Genomic DNA, 17,448 nt, shown 5'->3' with positions numbered 1-17,448 from the left:
TAAAAGTCAATTATAGACGAGGATAAAAAATAAATTACTAAATGGAAAAAAAAATATACTAGAATTTTGTTGGTTTTCAGTAAGGAAAAAGCCTTTTTCATCCTTAGGATTTGATGCAATAGTCTATGTCATCCATAATTTTTAAATAATAACCTAAAATATCCTTTCGTTAACTCACCGTTAGTGTAAAGCCGTTAACTAGTAATTTAGTGTAAAGCCGTTAACTAATAATTTATTGAGGGCAAAATAGGATTTTTCATTAAAGTGATACAAACTAATTGAAATAATTTTTTTACACAATTAAATAAGACTACAAAGTATGCAAAATTCATTAACTTTTTCTTAAATGAAGTCAACGATGATATAGTTTGATATAGCCATTAAATAATTGTCATAAGGAACAAACTGTAATTGACATAATATATTAAATCATTGGAAGAAAAACTCAAAAATACCACCCACTTTTATGTGCTTGCATGTGCGGAATATCTTTTTTATCTTCAACTCAATTCAAGTCATTTTACAATGCAATTAGAGAGTATACTTAGATGAAGAAGAAAATTGTGATCTAGGGTTTATAGGGCTTTCATGCCTTCAAAATAGGAAGAAGTGAAAAAAAATGGCTTGAAATAGAAGTTTTTCATATTTTTTTCGGTATTTCCTATTTAGTGGGATTAGATAAAATCATTTTTAGTTAAATGTTAACTTTTACTTATTTTTCTAATTTTCTCTTTGATGGAAAACCCTTTTTTACCCTTAACGAATTACTAACAAATAACATTCAACTAACAATGAGTTAACGAAATGATATTTTGGGCTATTGTTTAAAAAGTAAGGATAAAATGGGTTAATGCATGAAACCACAGGGATGAGAAAGAATTTTTCCCATTTCTAGTATGCTCGTATCCATTCTCGAGAGAAATTTCTAGATGCAATCGGAATTCCACCTCATCCGTATGTTTATCTAATAAAATCTTGACAAACGCATATTTATTTTAAATAGACCAATTAAGATAGTATGATAGTGATAATGGTCTAAGAAAATATGTGAAACATGTGCTCAATTTTATTCTGGAGGTCAGAATTTAAAAAAAATGTAAATTTAGAAAGTCAAAATACGGAATCTCTAAATTATTGGATAAACTTAAATTATGAATCTTATCTCGAATTGTTTTTCAACTTGGGAAGGCCTGGCTTCCCCAAACTAACATAAGTCTGTCACTATGTTCATTTTTGTAAATGAAGCAATATAGTGAGTTTATGTTTTATTATTTTTTTAACCATAACCCCTCAACCCAACCCATCACACCCAAATTAAACGCTCATTCAATTTTGTAACCTTAGGCGGTCCAATTAAATTTAACAAACTCTAGCTGGTAACCATAGGTTGGATAAGTGATATAATAATAGAGGCGGCACCCATATTTAATAAAAAAAAAAAAAGACAACTAGCTTATTAATTATGTGCACAATTAAAACATTGTGCTTATTTCCAGTACATATATGAAAACATGAAAACAAATTATACAACAAGATCGTATAGCTGCTCAGAATATTGTGGTTATTTCTAGTACATATATGAAAGCATGGAAACAAATTATACAACAAGATCTTATAGCTGCTCAGAACACGTATTCTGGCTTATTAAGTAATTGAAATATTAATTAGTAGAATTCATAGCAAGTCCGGCAGCTCCTGCTTCACCCCTCTCCCATTATCATGCAAATCATGGAATGGTTATACCTGTACACAGAACATTTTATATGATAATATTAGCATACACAGTATAAACTAAACAACAATAGCAATAGTAATAACATAATTCAAAACACGAATTTGAGAGTAAAATAAGTTCGTTTAAGTATAATTAAACGATAGTATCTAGTCGTAAATTTAATTTTTACTCCCTTTTTTTTAAAAAAAAAATTTTACTTACTTCCACATTTTTTTCCTGAAGGAAGTTTTTTGCCGCAAGACCTGGCCACGGAAACAGTCTTTTGAAGGCTGATCCGACTAAGCACCATTTGTGCAATATTATTATCCGAAAGACGATTGCACACGCATCTTACATCAACTCCTTTCACCTCCTTGCAGCAGCCTCGAGTTGGCTTCTGCATCGGCCCTGATTTTTTAACAAACCTCAAACACTGTGCTTGGAGAGCTGAAGGATTATTGATTCCGCAAATTTGAGCTAAAACTTTATTCTCGGATGCAAATAATCCCACCACTATTAGTAAAATTGCCAAGGGCACAATACAAATTCTACCACTCATGTTTTCACTCTTTTCTCTCTTTTTTTCCCCCTCACGCTTTCAAGTTTAATGCTTGTATGGTTTTGAATTTGTTATCGGACGTCCATTATATACAGATGGGGGGGGGGGGGGGGGATATGGAAAGCCAAAATTTTCAAATAAGTCATAATCGCGTGACATTACCTTCACACCGGCGTTTTTTTTGCTTCAAAGTATTTTAAATCTTTAAAGAAATTTAATTGTTCTAGAGAGAGGCATGAACCTTAATGTTCATATGACTATAAATACTTTATTATAACTATCGGTACAAAATCAACATATTTATGCTGTAGACATGTGAATCATTTGTCAGTTGAGTTACCTTTCTAAAGCGATCAATTGATAACTGTATCGTAATTTTATCTCTCGGAACTATATACCGTTAGATTAATTATTGATCCCCTCTACATTGACGTTAATATTTGTTCACTACTGATTCAGCATTTGGTTCTGAAAATCATGAAGGCAAACCAGAGGTCGAAATTCCGTAGCTTGTATCCAATAAAAATATTGCTCCAAAAACGTACACTCAAAAAATTTTCATTTAGAAGATGTGACGGATATTACTATTATCATTGTTATTATTATTATTATTTTATTGTTTATTATTTTCCTCACCTCACCCAATTCTCAAATGTGTTCCCTCGAAATTGAACTCAAAGTATTCCTTAAGCTATTAAGGGAAAGTTAGATGACAACTAATTGAGGGAAAGTTTAATAATTTCAATGAATGAAAAAAAAAAAGATTTTAAAAGATAAATTAGAGGCCAAAGCTCAACAAGTCACGGCATGAATAACATCGCTGATGGATTGTGTACTAAATTTTCATAAATTGAACGTCACACAAATACGGCACCCCTTATAAAACCTCTTAAGACCCTTAAAGTATTTTGTAATTTTAACCTTCATTAAAACTACATGTAACTTCAAACAAAACCCAAATGGCCATATCCTAGAGATAAACAATTGAAAAAAAAAAAATTACCACCACAATTTTTTCCTTTGCTTGAAAAATTTTGAGCCCCAATTATCATAAATACTCTTTTCTTTTTTAAAACCTAATTCAAGATTATTAAATAATAATAATAAGATTGGAACTAATCCATTATAAGTTATAGCAATCAAAGAATTCAGATAAAACTTATTGAAATAATCCTAAGACGGTGTTTGGCATTGTTTCTAGCTAAAGAAAAAAAAATGAAAGGATGGAGTTTGTTAAGAATGTATTTGTGTTTATATACGAAGCAATACAATGAGTTTGTCTTTATTACTTTTTTAAACATAAATGATAAATCCCATCTCCACGCATCAGACCCGAATTGAGCGTATCCCATTGAAATTTTATCCTTGGTTGTTCAGTTAAGAACATCGTTTGAGCAAAGTTGATAAAAAATTCTTGAGTATATATAATAAAGGTGGCAGCCCTATTTTTTTTAAAAAAAGCAACTGGCATTATTTTCATTCACTTCAATGACCATGATTATTTTCATAAATGGATTAAAAAAAAAAGAACTTATTGCGGCAGAGAACACATATATATCCTGGTTTATTAATTGAAAGATTAATTAGGAGAATTGATAGCAAATCCAGCCGCCTTTGCTCCACCCTCTCCCATTGTCATGCAAATTATGGAATGGTTATACCTGTACACGACATTTTAATTGCATGATCATATTAGCATATATCTAGTAGAAAATAAACAACAATAGCAATAGGAATAGCTTTATTCAAAACATGAATTTGAAAATAAAAATAAGCTGTCTAAATTTAAGAATAAAAATAAGCTGTCTAAGTATAACTAAACAATAATATCCACTCACATATTCATATTAAATTTTACAATTCAACTGGGGCATGTGAGTCGTTTATTAATCATCTTTTTCACGCGATCAATAAATAACTGTAGAAATATCATAACTATATCTCCTGGAACTATAAATTATTGGACTAATCTCCTTTAGATTCCGATTAATTGGTTCACTAATTCAGCAGTTGATTATAAAATCATAATTAAGGTAAACAGGAGATCGAAACTCCAAATCTCTTCCGGTTTGGACCTGGCTCGGGCTTTTTTTGCCCTTTTAGGCCCTTATGTACGAAACTCAAGTCAAAAGTCTGTGAAAATGGGTCGGCCCGACCCGGACTTTTTTACCATCCCTATTGGAGATGGACATTGTGGGACCATTGCCATTTATACGTGAAAGGCTGAGATTCGCACTATTGACCACTGAGTCCTTTAGAAAGTGGGTTGAGACATGCCATAGAAGAGCATCATTGTGAAGGAAGTAGTTAAATTTCTTAAGGCCAATATCATCACAAGCTTTGGCTTACCACAAATCCTTAAGGTCAAATATCATACATCCAAAACGGAATTTTATTGCTAGCACAAGAGTTTCATATTTTGAAAAAAATTATAGAGTTCAGATTATTTGTGGAATTAATATAAAAAAAAAGTAAATATTCATAAAGGTGAGACTATTTGAACTCATTAAGCTATTCATTAAATTCATTTATAAAGTAAACCCACACTCATAAATTGAAAATTTAAATTTTACTAGATAAATCCACTTAAATACCCAATATACTCTTACTAAAGCCAATTTATATCATAATAGTGTATATACTCATTAACTCATTAAATTCATTTATAAACCTAACGAATGTCTCATTGAAATTCTTATATAGTTATTCAAAATCCAGACAATATATCTATTAGCAGGGACGGAGCCATCATGGGACGAGGTGGGGCACAGGCCCCAACTTGCTTTAAATTTTTTTTTTATAATTATACTAAAAAATTGTATTTTATTTGTTATTTATGAAAAATGCCCCAGTTGAATTGTAAAATTTAAAATTGACTCCAGTAATTTTAAAATATTTCATATTGTCCCTAGTTTAAATTTCTAATTATAAATAATTTAATTAGTTATTAACATTTCATGAAACTTGATTAAAGACACGAGAACAAATATTAAAATAAAAAAAATCATAACAAAGTGTTAGTATAATGGTTAATGGACTGGTCTTTAATCTTTTTTATTTTTTATTCAAGTAAAATCAATTATTTAGTCTTTCAACACAGAACCATAAGTTCTAATTAATCTTTTGTCTAGTTTTAAAATTTATAATTTTATCATGCATTTCATATTTGTGTTGTGTGTTGCAATATATGAATATTTTTGTTATTATTAAAAGATTTTAAGAGCAAATTAAGTAATAACCTAGTCTTGTATATTGAAAAATATATTTTTGCTTATAGTGATAATGCATTATTTTCAACTCATAAAATCTCATTGAGGTGTTTTCACGGAGAACCATTGTAATAAGTAAATTTATTATCAATGAATATTATAATTGTAATGTTACATATTGCTATCTAAATTTTTTAAAATGTATTATACTTTAAATAGGGGTTTCAATTAAATGTATACAGATGCACTCTATAAGGAGCACAATTATACATGTGGCAAGCTCCCATTTGGAGTTTATGGGGCCCACAATACATTTTCCCAAATGGGGACTTATGACACAAGCAATCGCGCATTCGAGTCATGTTTGATTTTAAATGTTCCCTGGCTCAATCAAAATCCTGGCTACGTCCCTGTCTATCAAGTCATCAACCATCGAACATAGACTCATGTTCGCAATGCCATGGTCAAGTAAGAAGGCGACCCATTCACTTCAAAATCAAAATATCATCTCTCAAGTAAATCAAATGATTGACGTAAAAAAAAAGGACCACTCACCCAAAAAAGAAAAGAGTAAGGCCCTTCACTTTCAGCCAAATACATCTAAAAAACAAAAATAGTAAAAGGCGGAAGGCTCCTAGATAACATTTGAGGAGATTTTCTATATGGTTTAAGTGGCTCAGAAGAAGAACCATGCCTCTAATCAATTAGGGTTTAACAAAAGAACATTGAATATAAAATGGGTTCAAATGGGAGAGGGCGTGTTCAATTATCTAGTGAGGAGAGGGCATGTTCAATTGTCTCGTCGTCATAAGAATAAAGAATACTTCTGACCACACTTACATGCATGCAATGGCGGATCTAAAAAAATAATTTACCGGGGGCTAAATTAGATAATAGTAAAATATAAAAAATTAAAATTTTGAATATATAAAATATTTATAATTAGTCTCTACGTATTTTTATATTTTAAAAATGTTATGCAATAGACTTATTATCAATATTATTAAATTTATTGTTTCTTATATAGACAACCAAACTATCATTTATCTCATCCGATTCCAAAGATGATCATTCATGAGTTTTATTACTGAAAATGTTCGTTCTACTATTATTATATAAACTGGAAGAATTAACCATATTTTTTAGAATATAAAATATTTTGAGTAGTGGGCTATCATTATTTTTAATTAAAATATATGTTTTTATATTTTTTTAAAGTCAAAGTTTAAATTTTATGTGTTTTACATTTTATAGTGACTATTTTAATAAATTTAATGGGGTTAATTAAAAAATTAAAAAAAATTCTTTTATTTTTAAATTTTTTTTTTTGGCCAGTGGGGGCTCAAGCCCCCACTAGTCATATGCTGCATCCGCCTCTGCATGCATGTTCATGAGACATGCTTGGAAGGATTTAGAGCAAATGATGGCCATTTTTCGATCAGAAGATCAGTGATTGGGAACAAACCATAAAAATTTTTTATGGAATAAGTGTAACACAATTGTGTTATTTTACAATTTTCCACACATTGTTAATTTGGTTACGATCATCTTCTTGAACAATGATTCAAAAAATTATACTCCTAGTTTAATTTTCTTTAAAAAAAAACAATGAATGTGTTCAAAGAGCAAAAATTATTTTTTTTCTTTTTTATTATATTTATGGACATGGTATAGGTTAACTTGGAAGTCCCTTGGACTTGGCTTATTGGGCCTCTATTTTCTTTCGTTTACTATTAGGCCACTGAGCATTTGAGCTTCACCGGTTACAGAAGATTTCACCAAATTTGCCAAAATTGTGTCATAAGCAGCAAGCAAGCTGGATTCTCAGTTCCAAGTACAGATCACAAAGCCGTGGCATTCTACAAGGACATTAAATTTTCATATTTTATTCTTGTCAGTTACTTCATTTAATTCCACACTTGTCAAATGAACAATCACATATACAACAACATGCCTTGAGAAATGAGAGCTCTCACCTTCCCATTTCCAAATTAACAACACATTTTCAGAATCAACACGTGCATTTTTATTGTCACTGCTTCCATTTCAGCATGCATTTTCCTTATACATGTGTACATTTACCAAAACTATCAGTTTTTTACTTCAACTGACAAAACTAAAAAGGAGTTTGCAAATAAATTAAAGATATACATACTAATTGAACAGTCATTTGAATTTTTTTTTTTTTTGGGTCATGGCGGCCACAGTGGCCTTCAAGATCACTGGCGGCAAGTTGATACCGGAGATCCAAATGCTAGCATCCGAAACCATTCTTGCTCTGAAGAAGAGTATGCAAGCGCGTTTGGACGTGCTGTGGCGAGGCAAACTCTCAGGTTTAACAACCAAGCGCTAGCAATTGATCCCAAAATTGATCATTACGACTTTGATATTGGTCATGATCATCATCAATTTGTCACTCTTGGCTGAGAATGAAAAATTCAAAATTCATGTGAAATCCCTCAATGACCCACCTTATTGGCCTTGACAACAAAGAATCTATCATCAAGGTGAAGGGAACATCCTTGGTTTCTGATTTGACGAGGAAAACTGGGAAGCATTGGGAGCTTTGTTGCGAAAACTAGATGACTCTCTATCGTGATTCCACAAAAATGGATGATGATCTCCCTCTTAATGCATATTATGTTTGCGAGGGTACTGAAATTGACGTCGAGTTTTGACTTTCATGAGCATCCATCCAATTATTAATAACTCCGATTAACATATTATAGCAAGAATAAGAATAAGTGAATTTTAATCCCACAAAATTAATTAATATAATTGGGATCGTAGTAGATGGCCAGTAGGTATAGTTAAAATTGTTTATTGAGTGTTTGGTAAAAGAGAAAATTGAAGAAAGGCTGAGAAAAATGAAAACAGAATTAACAGAATTCTAGAATCGTCATTCAATCGTCTAGAGTTACAAAATGAGAATACATATTTATATGCACAGCTAAAAATTACAGCTCAATTGTATAACTAACTACTGCTTAACAATCGCTAATTATAACTAATTAAGCTAGACTTCACGTATACTTGTAACTACATAACCACCAGGTGCCAGGCCAGCTGGACATCCAAGTCGTCAACCTTTAACCGTATGTTGTAGCTGCTGTAATCCTCTACTTTATCTCTTGCCTTACTTATTGTACAGCAAGCATGATGAGCTTCCTTAACAGGTATGTTATAAGATTTTAAGAAAAATTAATATGTGTTGCTTTTCGTGCAAAATATTTTGCAAATTGTTTTACCATTTAGCACAGTAATACTCACTCGACAAAGTTAAAAAGAAAGAACATGATCCAAGTTAAAATAAAGAAGCCTGCTATTTAGATTAAGGGAAGACAAAATGAAAACAGAAACGGTTCCTCTCTCTCTTGTCCTCTCCATGGGCCCAAGCATAAGCAAATTATAAGTCACTAAACGGCAGCAACATGCTGCTGTTTCTGTCTTCATTTTGTCGTCCTTTAGTTCAGTTATCATTTTCTTAAAATAAATACCTAGTGAATCATGAATGGACCGAAAATAGTGGTTTTTTTGTTTAATGATAATGTTGCTTAAAAAAAATCAAAGATAATTATAAAAAAAATAACAAAAAAAATCAAAGATAAAAAAGGATACATGTTAGAACAAGGCTATTTTCTATATTTAGGGGTGAATTTGCAAAATAACCTTACTTTAAAACATTTTAACCTGTGAGCGAGCGACTGAGCGCTATGGGCCTGCATTTTGTTACGTCGGCCCATTAGGCTACTGCCCATTTGAGGTTGACTAGTGAGTAGAGATTTTACTGGATTATCAACTCTCAGTCTCACGCGTATCAGGCGTCGATGAAGAGAACAAAATTAGACAAAACGCTGAAAACAAAATTATGCATACGGTCCGTTTCAGGGGTTTTGTCAAGTTACAGATCAACTCAAAATTAATTTTTTTGCGTGACTTAATTCTTAATTGTTAAATATTTAAAGGGTCGTGAAAAATGACTTCTGAGTCGATCATAGGTTACAAATATAAATTAGTAACTACTCCATTTTAGTCACTTATTTTTCAAAACAATAAAACAAGATTTTGGATTCAGTATTAAACTGTCCTTTATACTAACTTTTTAAAAATATATAATTAATAGTTATTGAATAAAAATATAAAATCAATTAAATTTTAATCGTATATTACATTTTGTGCAAAATATTATGCAAACTTCGAAAATTCCTTTTCATTATATTGTTTATATAATTTATTTCAGTAACTTTTCTTATGTTAATTTGTCGTTTACCTATTTTTACTGTAAATTAAATTTGAATACGTCCACATACGTGATGTATAGAATAACATCTCAATATCTCAATCATTATTAGAGAAAATAGAAATTTTTATATATTAAAAGGGAAAGGAAGAAACAGACTAGAAAAGGAAAAATTCACATTATTATTCATATATAGTTTCTATAACAAAATAGCTAGCTTTTGTGATTCTTGCCAGCACGTCTTATGTCAACCGCTTTGGTGGGACTGTGTAGCCTGAAACGTTCGCATAGTCACAAATAAGTAATTAATATGATTAAAATATATACGCAAACACAAAAAAGAATCCTAAAATTCATATATTTTAATGCTTTTATTAGAAAATTAACTTACTTCCACATTTCAGGCCCGGTTTAATAGTGAGACCGCATTTACGTGCTACAAAAACCACCTTCTCCATACTAATAATCTTCTCTACCTCTCTTGTAACGAGGCCACAAACACAGGGAATGTCGGCTCCTTTCACCGCAGTGCAGCAACCGGGCGACGGAGGGACTTTTGGTCCCTCGATCTTGACGAATTGCGAGCACTGAGCAATGAGTTGAGGAATGCTTCCTCCACATTGCGCCGCGACCTGTAAATTGTCGAAGATTAGGGTTCCAACAATTACCGCCATGGCCAAGACCAAACGAGTGTTAATAGAACCCATATCTTTTTCTTTTTTCTTTTTTAATACAGTATGGCTATTTTTTTTTTCTTGTTTCTCTCAAAATTGATTATGGAACATAGGTTAAATTTTCGAAATGGCCTAGCCTATACATATATATAATTTTGAAGTGAGGGAAGTAGATTTTGTAAACCAAGAAGAATGATTTCTTTGGACAATTTTTAGTTAAAAGATCAAAAAATTATTCTGGGTGATTATTGAACCTTATCCTTCAATTAATTTCCATTTCCTTTTTTAGAATGTTTATTGATAATAGACAAAGGGTCTGACAACTTTCCATTTATTAGAGATTCTGTATGATATATTATTCAAGGATAAATCAGCTTGTCATTTTTTTTTACCCCCTTTTAATGGAAAAAATTAGTAATCAAAGAAATTATTTTTTTATATTAGTTATTACATCATAATTCTCCTAATTAATAATTATGTTGGAACCAAGTTTGACCAACACAAAGACAACAAAGCGAAGGAAGCATATGGCTGCAGGGTGGCATGGCACCTGTAGAGTTTGAAAAAATTTGGAGATTTTTATATGAAATATAAAAAATTTGTATAAAAAGTACAAATAGACTTGTGCACACTTAATCTATAGCTTTATATTTTATTATATTGGATAAAATATAATTTTATAGTTCCCGCTAATAATAGAAATTAGGCCATACACACTAAATCCGTAACTTAAACATTTATAATTCGAATTTAATCTCATATAATTTCACTCTGAGCTCTGTCGTCCCAACCACAAAGGCGTCCCAAAAAATTAAATCTAATGTTGGAGAAAGCTACTCTAAGTAAAGGATAGATTTACAAAATCCGAAATTAATAACTTTAAGTCAACCCAAACCAAACCATAAAAATTTGGATCCAACCAAAACCAACCCAAATATTTTTAACCCAACCCAACCCTAGGTTTGGTTTGAATTTTATTATCAAAATAATTTTTATTTTAATAAAATTTAATTATATCAAAATTATAATAATTATTAATTGTTATTAATTATTAAATTGATATTAAAATATAAAAAATATAGTCGATAAAAATTATAAATTTTACAATAACTTAATCCTTAAATTAAAGAATACTAGAAAATCAAAATAAAGTTTAATAAAAAAATTATTATTTCTCAATAAATAATAACGTACACTTTAATAATAAATTTTCACAAACATGACATTAACAATCTAATAATAAATTTTGCCACTTGTTATTTATTTAATTATGCAATATTTGTTTTTATTTATCATTTTGGTAGTTTTGCGTTATGTTGTCTACTTATATGCTTAATTTTATTTACATTATGATATTATATAGTGTGTATGTTTTATATTCTAATTTCATTATATGGTAAACAAAGTTTTGTATAGGACCTAATATGGGCATTACATTCAATTATTGACCAAAAATTAGCCGTCATCTAGCATATCGGACCCAGTCCAAGCCGAGTTATTATTGATCACTAGTAGAGTCTCCTGCTCTTTCTATGATGATCCTTCCATGTGGGAGGAATTATTTTTGTAAATAAGAAAACAAATTATGTTATTTACAACAATATTTATTTAATTTAAATTTATTTTTATATGTTATTTTTATTTTCTAACTGTTGACAATTGATCACCCGTAAAAAAATTAATGGTGGCCTTTCACTTATTTGTGTTCATTTATTTTGTTTTCATTTGAAAATTTAAGTGTTGGGGTTTTGTCAATGACTCATGGGTAAACCATACCCAACCCATAATGAAATGTTTTTCAATATAAAACTCACATCTAACCCATTTTCATGATTTACCCAACACAAACCATTTAATTTGGTTTGGGTTTGGGTAAACCCATGGATTGTGGGTTTATGCCCACCCCTACGCACGAGTAATCTATTATTTTCATACCATAAGAAAAAAAAAAAAGAAGTTAGTCGAGATTCGAATTTCCACAACACGAATTCTTGCTTAATTTCTTTTTCTTCATACATGAAGTTCTCTTACTCTGTTCTGATCACTGACATCTTTGGCGCAAGTTCAACATATCCATATTTTTACATAAGGTTATATACAATATCGGAGCACTCGATTTCCAACTTGATGGTTAATATTTAAGCAGATACAATTTTCTTTAAGGAAAAAAAAAAGCATATAAATACTTTCTATCGTTTATTATTAACTTTTTTTTCCCTCTCAATCTAATTTTAATTTACTCTCTCACTTCTATCTCCTTCTATGGACTACGGAATATATAACTTAAATTTCTGATTTAAAATTTTAATTAAATTTTCATCCGTTCGATCTATACGTATTCAATCCAATGGTAGATAGATAATAACTCAAATACTATGTATTCAATTTATACCTGTACCATTGAGTTGAATGGATCCTATTAATGAAAAATTAGATAAGATTTTAACTAAAAAACTTAACTTAAGGGGCACTCCCCCTATATAACTTTATATATATATATATATATATATATATATATCAAGAATTAGATCTGATAATTAATCTTTAATAAAGTCACATGAACTCACATCTTTCTAGAAAAACTAGAAATTTTTATTATTCAAAGGGAAATTAAAGAAGCATACAAAAGAAATGATCACATTTCTCATTATTCAAAGGGAAATTAATGTAACAACATTTTGTTTTTTGCAGCTCTAGCCAACACCTCGATCTTATATCATTCTTTTTGGTGGAACCGTGTAACCTGAAATATCGAAATCATGATTTCAAAAAAAAAATGCATAAGTATATGATAAAAACATACATGTATACACACATGGTACTAGAAGTTTGATTAGGGTTTCAACGAAGAAACTCACTTCCACATTTTGTGCCGGGTTTAACCGTGACGCCACAAGTACGAGCTACGTAGACCACCTTCTCCATGCTGATAAGCTTCTCTATAGCCGGCGTAACGAGGGTGCAAACACAAGGGACGTCAGCAGCTTTCACCACAGAACAGCAACCGGGGGACGGAGGGATTTTTGGTCCCTCTTTTTTGACGAACTGCGAGCATTGGGCAACAAGTTGAGGGATACTTCCTCCGCATTGCGCCGACACCTGAACGTTGCCGAACATTAGGGTTCCGGCAATCACCACCATGGCCAACACCAAACGAGTAACCAAAGAAGCCATATCTTTTCTGAACACCGTGGCTGTATTAATTTTTCTTTGTCAAAATCTTGTTACGCAACTGATTATGTTAAAGCTTTGATATTGTTCGAGCTATATATAGAGAGAAAGAGCAGTTGGAGGGCTCAATTAGTCAATTTTAATTTTATTTGAATGTGAGGGAGTTAGGTACGTACTTTGGCAAATTAGGATAATCAAGTTTGAATAATAATCTTTCGTTGGAGTATTTTTTTAATCTGATTGACTAAAAAGGTAGAAAAATGTTTAAAATCTTCTGGCTGATAATTGAGCCTTATCCTTCAATCAATTTCCTTTTTTCATATTTAGAAGGTTTATTAGTCATTATCAAAGTGAATAACAGTTCTTCCTGGTTGGCAAGTACTACCAAGAATTCTTCTCCATTTATTTTAATATATGTAATTGTGTAAGGACAAATCAGTTTTATATCATTTTAGGAAACAAAATAACGATAATAATGAAAGAAACTAAACAGATACGTAACGTTTTAGAATTTTAGTTGTTTACCAAAAAAGAAAAAAAAAGGTTAACCAAAGGATTGGCATAATCGAAGCGAAATTGAAAACTATCAGTTTGCTGCGATTTTGCAATTTTTTCACACAAAAAAAATGAAAAACCCAAAAGTCGATTGTCAAAAAAAAAGAAAAATTGTCCCAATTCGGTTCAAAATTTTATTCTCAAAAAATCAAATGTTTTGTTTATGAAATTGGACGCGTGTCATATTGGAAGAAACTTTTGCTATAATTGGGCCCTAACTAACGGTGAGAAAGGAACAGCCATTTCTTTCTGGTTCTGTAGTCACCGTTGGATTTGCAACAGTAAAATCTAACGGACATAATGAATACACGCAAGGACGGAGCTAATTTGACCGAGTGGCCCACTTGACTGAAAAAAAACCATAAAATTACATTCATCATCTAAGCTGTTATCCTGTGAATTTAATTGAAATTATGCCACGAGTTGAAGAATTCAAGACCTCACCCCCTGCCCGATGAGTTGGAGTTATGATCCTTTATATTGAATTCAGTGTTAACTTGTCTGTCAAGTTATCTGTTAGGTAAAAGTGAAATGATAGTAACCCATAAAAATATTTATCTGTTAGGTAAAAGTGGTTTACCTGGTTTAGTAAGTAATTATGCCCTTGAATAATTAGACCCAGATTATATTCTATAATTTATTGAAAAATACATTACTTATGCTTGCTAAACGAGTACAAGAAAGATTGGCTACAATAGCAAAATAAGCATTATAGGAAATATATAACTGATTAGTGTCGATAGAAAATTTTATTACTATAAACTGATACCATTAATTCAAGGGCATTTTGGTCCTCCTCGCTTTGTCTTCCAGTTATTGTAGCAAGGGCACGTTTGCTTGTTCCCATATGTGCCTGCCGGCACACATAAGCACTTTGCACAACATTTTTGGCAGAAAAACAGGCACGGCTTCTTGTATGAAGTTGCTGAGCATCTATAATGGCATTTTGGAGCACATTCTGCATATTAAAAATCACCTTTTGATTAGCTACAAAAGGTGATTTTAATGTAAATGGTAATTTTAAGTTTTACATATCAAATTATAGAATTAGAATTCAGTGTTGGAACTTTTTTTTGACTAATCATTGAATCAATTATTAAGATTTATTTTGAGTTTTTATTTTTTTTATTTATCTTACATAACAATTATTAATTCAGTGCTCAGTCAAAACTTATATCAGCACTGAATCCTTATCTCGGATTATAAGTTTGATGTGCAAAATAAATTACCTTGATGATTAAGGCTCCCTTGGGTGGTACCGCGCTGCATGGAGTCCAATGAATTTAAAAGAGTTAAAGCCAAAATGAAGAGAGGATACTTATTTAGAAGCACTTTATGAGTTGAAATTACCGCAGGGCGGTTGCCTTGTGCCTGTAGCTGAGACGCTGCAATTCCTGTGCCCGCAGCCTAAAGAAAACAAATTGAAAATATTAATTTCAAATAAGAAAATAAAAATCAAACAAAAAAAAAGTATTAAAGAGAAGCAGCGGTAACAATTAATAATTGTGATAATAATAATTTAACAGGAGTTGTGCAATTAATTTGTGGTCCGCTTTTGTAAGTTAGCTTTTCAGTCCTTTTTCAGCTTAATTTTGATTACTGTTAGAAGGTAAGCTGCGATTTTGCATCTATCTGCATTATGGCCTATTTTTTTTCCTCATTTTTGTTTACTTTATATCTGCATTTGAATCCCAGCTAGCTATAAGCTTCAAACAGAGAAAATAAAATTTAGGAGAACAAATTTCAGTGCATAAACTCCCTTACAGAAAAGAAATTACATATTATACCATACTACCATACTATACGTACAATCATGAATTTTTGTTTTTCCCCGGATTTAATTCTATTCTATGAGATAACAAGATCAGTTTATTACATCATCCGGAATTTTTTATTTATTCATTCTTCGTTTCTTTCTAATAATTTTTTCTTATTCAGTGAGAGTTACTTAGAAAGTAAAAAAAGTAAAAAGGAAAAAATGAATAATGAACTTTCGATAATCTGAAGAATATGCTGCATAAGCAACTTACCTGGTTTTGTGCCACTAAAACAAGCATCAATGCCACAAATAACACAACAAGTCTCAGCATTCTGGCCATTATTCTTTGGAGAAGAAACAACACAACAATAAGAGCTTGAAGTGGATTTGAGTGATGAGGGAGTTGGGTGTGAAAAGTTCTGAAGGAAGTGAATGGTACTTATAGTGCAGTTGCTATAAAGTTTTTGGTAATTAGCTTTTTTCTTCTTTTAAAGTGGCGGTGGGGGCTGTTAGGGCTCTTATCTCATCCATGTGCGCTTATAAATCAAATGGGGCCATTTTGCATGTGCAAATTCACATGCCCAAACAATTGTTTCAGAATATGTTGGGACCCCCGAAAATGCTCTCTCTCTCTCACCAGACAAACTGCAACTAACTGAAGCAAATTGAAACCCATAGTCCTATATGAGATCAGCTTGCATTTTACCATGTTTGTGAACCCACAAGCAATTATTGCAAAGCTATAAGAGATTTTTCATTCTGGGCTTATAACAGTGGGTTAGTGGTGCAGAAGGTTGAAGCCATTTGTTCGAGTTCCCCGGATACTGTTCTCATTTCTCTAAAAATGAAATGTGTATATATTTCTTTCTAATAGTAATAAGATTTTAAACTAGTATCAGTTATTTTATGGATATACTATAGCAATATGTATCTAGTCATCTGTTATGTTTGATTTCACACGACTTTATTTAAAAGTATGAGATTGTTTTTTATTTTATTTATTTTTAACATTTACATGGGGTAATAATCAATTCCAGTTGTTCATATGCTTTTACATAAGGCATGTTATTTTTACAAGTGGATAATATCAAGATTAAAAAGCTTCAACTTAAAAATTATGTGTAGTTGTGAATGTACTGCATGTATAGATTCTTGGATTTCTGGTATTGTGCCTAGCCAATGGCCGAATCCAACGGCCAGCATTCATCGGCTTTGAAGATTAAATTATTGTTATCTCAGCCCCCAATTTCTCTCGTTGCCCGCGTATCTCATTATATATATATTTTTTCTCTTATTCTCGTTGAAAACAATTCAGTTTATATTTTTAGGTTGTTTAATGTGGTGATTGTTCTGTCAAAATTATAATTATCGTAAGAAAAATTAACAATTTCCGACTAATCGCTGAATTTGCATGCTTTTAACATCTATTTCCCCAGTAAACCATGTTATTTTACCTAAGTAAAACCTTATTTTCGTGTATTATATTGGACGGCATGTTGTCTAAAGGTTTATAGCATGAATAGCATGTCATATATTATATGTTTAATAAAAATTAAAAGAAGTCAAT

At 31.1% G+C, this 17,448-nt stretch overlaps 4 protein-coding genes across 4 annotated transcripts; all 4 read right to left on the bottom strand.

Annotated features, from left to right (window-relative positions):
• Positions 1-1,439: 1,439 nt before the first annotated feature.
• On the bottom strand, positions 1,440-2,346 carry LOC102630209 (uncharacterized). Its single transcript, XM_006470649.4, has 2 exons — positions 1,937-2,346; positions 1,440-1,743 (listed from the first exon to the last, which is right to left on the bottom strand). Exons 1-2 carry the CDS (start codon positions 2,271-2,273, stop codon positions 1,727-1,729), a joined length of 354 nt encoding a protein of 117 aa, XP_006470712.2. The 5' UTR covers positions 2,274-2,346; the 3' UTR covers positions 1,440-1,726.
• A 7,535-nt stretch (positions 2,347-9,881) lies between these two features.
• Positions 9,882-10,581, bottom strand: LOC102622032 (putative lipid-transfer protein DIR1). Its single transcript, XM_006470705.3, has 2 exons — positions 10,114-10,581; positions 9,882-9,996 (listed from the first exon to the last, which is right to left on the bottom strand). Exons 1-2 carry the CDS (start codon positions 10,427-10,429, stop codon positions 9,965-9,967), a joined length of 348 nt encoding a protein of 115 aa, XP_006470768.2. The 5' UTR covers positions 10,430-10,581; the 3' UTR covers positions 9,882-9,964.
• Positions 10,582-12,966: 2,385 nt separating this feature from the next.
• On the bottom strand, positions 12,967-13,645 carry LOC102629916 (uncharacterized). Its single transcript, XM_006470648.4, has 2 exons — positions 13,255-13,645; positions 12,967-13,139 (listed from the first exon to the last, which is right to left on the bottom strand). Exons 1-2 carry the CDS (start codon positions 13,568-13,570, stop codon positions 13,108-13,110), a joined length of 348 nt encoding a protein of 115 aa, XP_006470711.2. The 5' UTR covers positions 13,571-13,645; the 3' UTR covers positions 12,967-13,107.
• A 1,081-nt stretch (positions 13,646-14,726) lies between these two features.
• On the bottom strand, positions 14,727-16,324 carry LOC102629636 (protein GAST1-like). The gene is made up of 4 exons (XM_006470647.4): positions 16,153-16,324; positions 15,473-15,529; positions 15,352-15,385; positions 14,727-15,080 (listed from the first exon to the last, which is right to left on the bottom strand). Exons 1-4 carry the CDS (start codon positions 16,219-16,221, stop codon positions 14,899-14,901), a joined length of 342 nt encoding a protein of 113 aa, XP_006470710.2. The 5' UTR covers positions 16,222-16,324; the 3' UTR covers positions 14,727-14,898.
• Between the last annotated feature and the right edge of the window lie 1,124 nt (positions 16,325-17,448).

Source organism: Citrus sinensis, chromosome 2, assembly GCF_022201045.2.
Source record: "Citrus sinensis cultivar Valencia sweet orange chromosome 2, DVS_A1.0, whole genome shotgun sequence".
NCBI lineage: Eukaryota > Viridiplantae > Streptophyta > Magnoliopsida > Sapindales > Rutaceae > Citrus > Citrus sinensis.
This window is presented reverse-complemented; position numbering and strand designations above follow the sequence as displayed.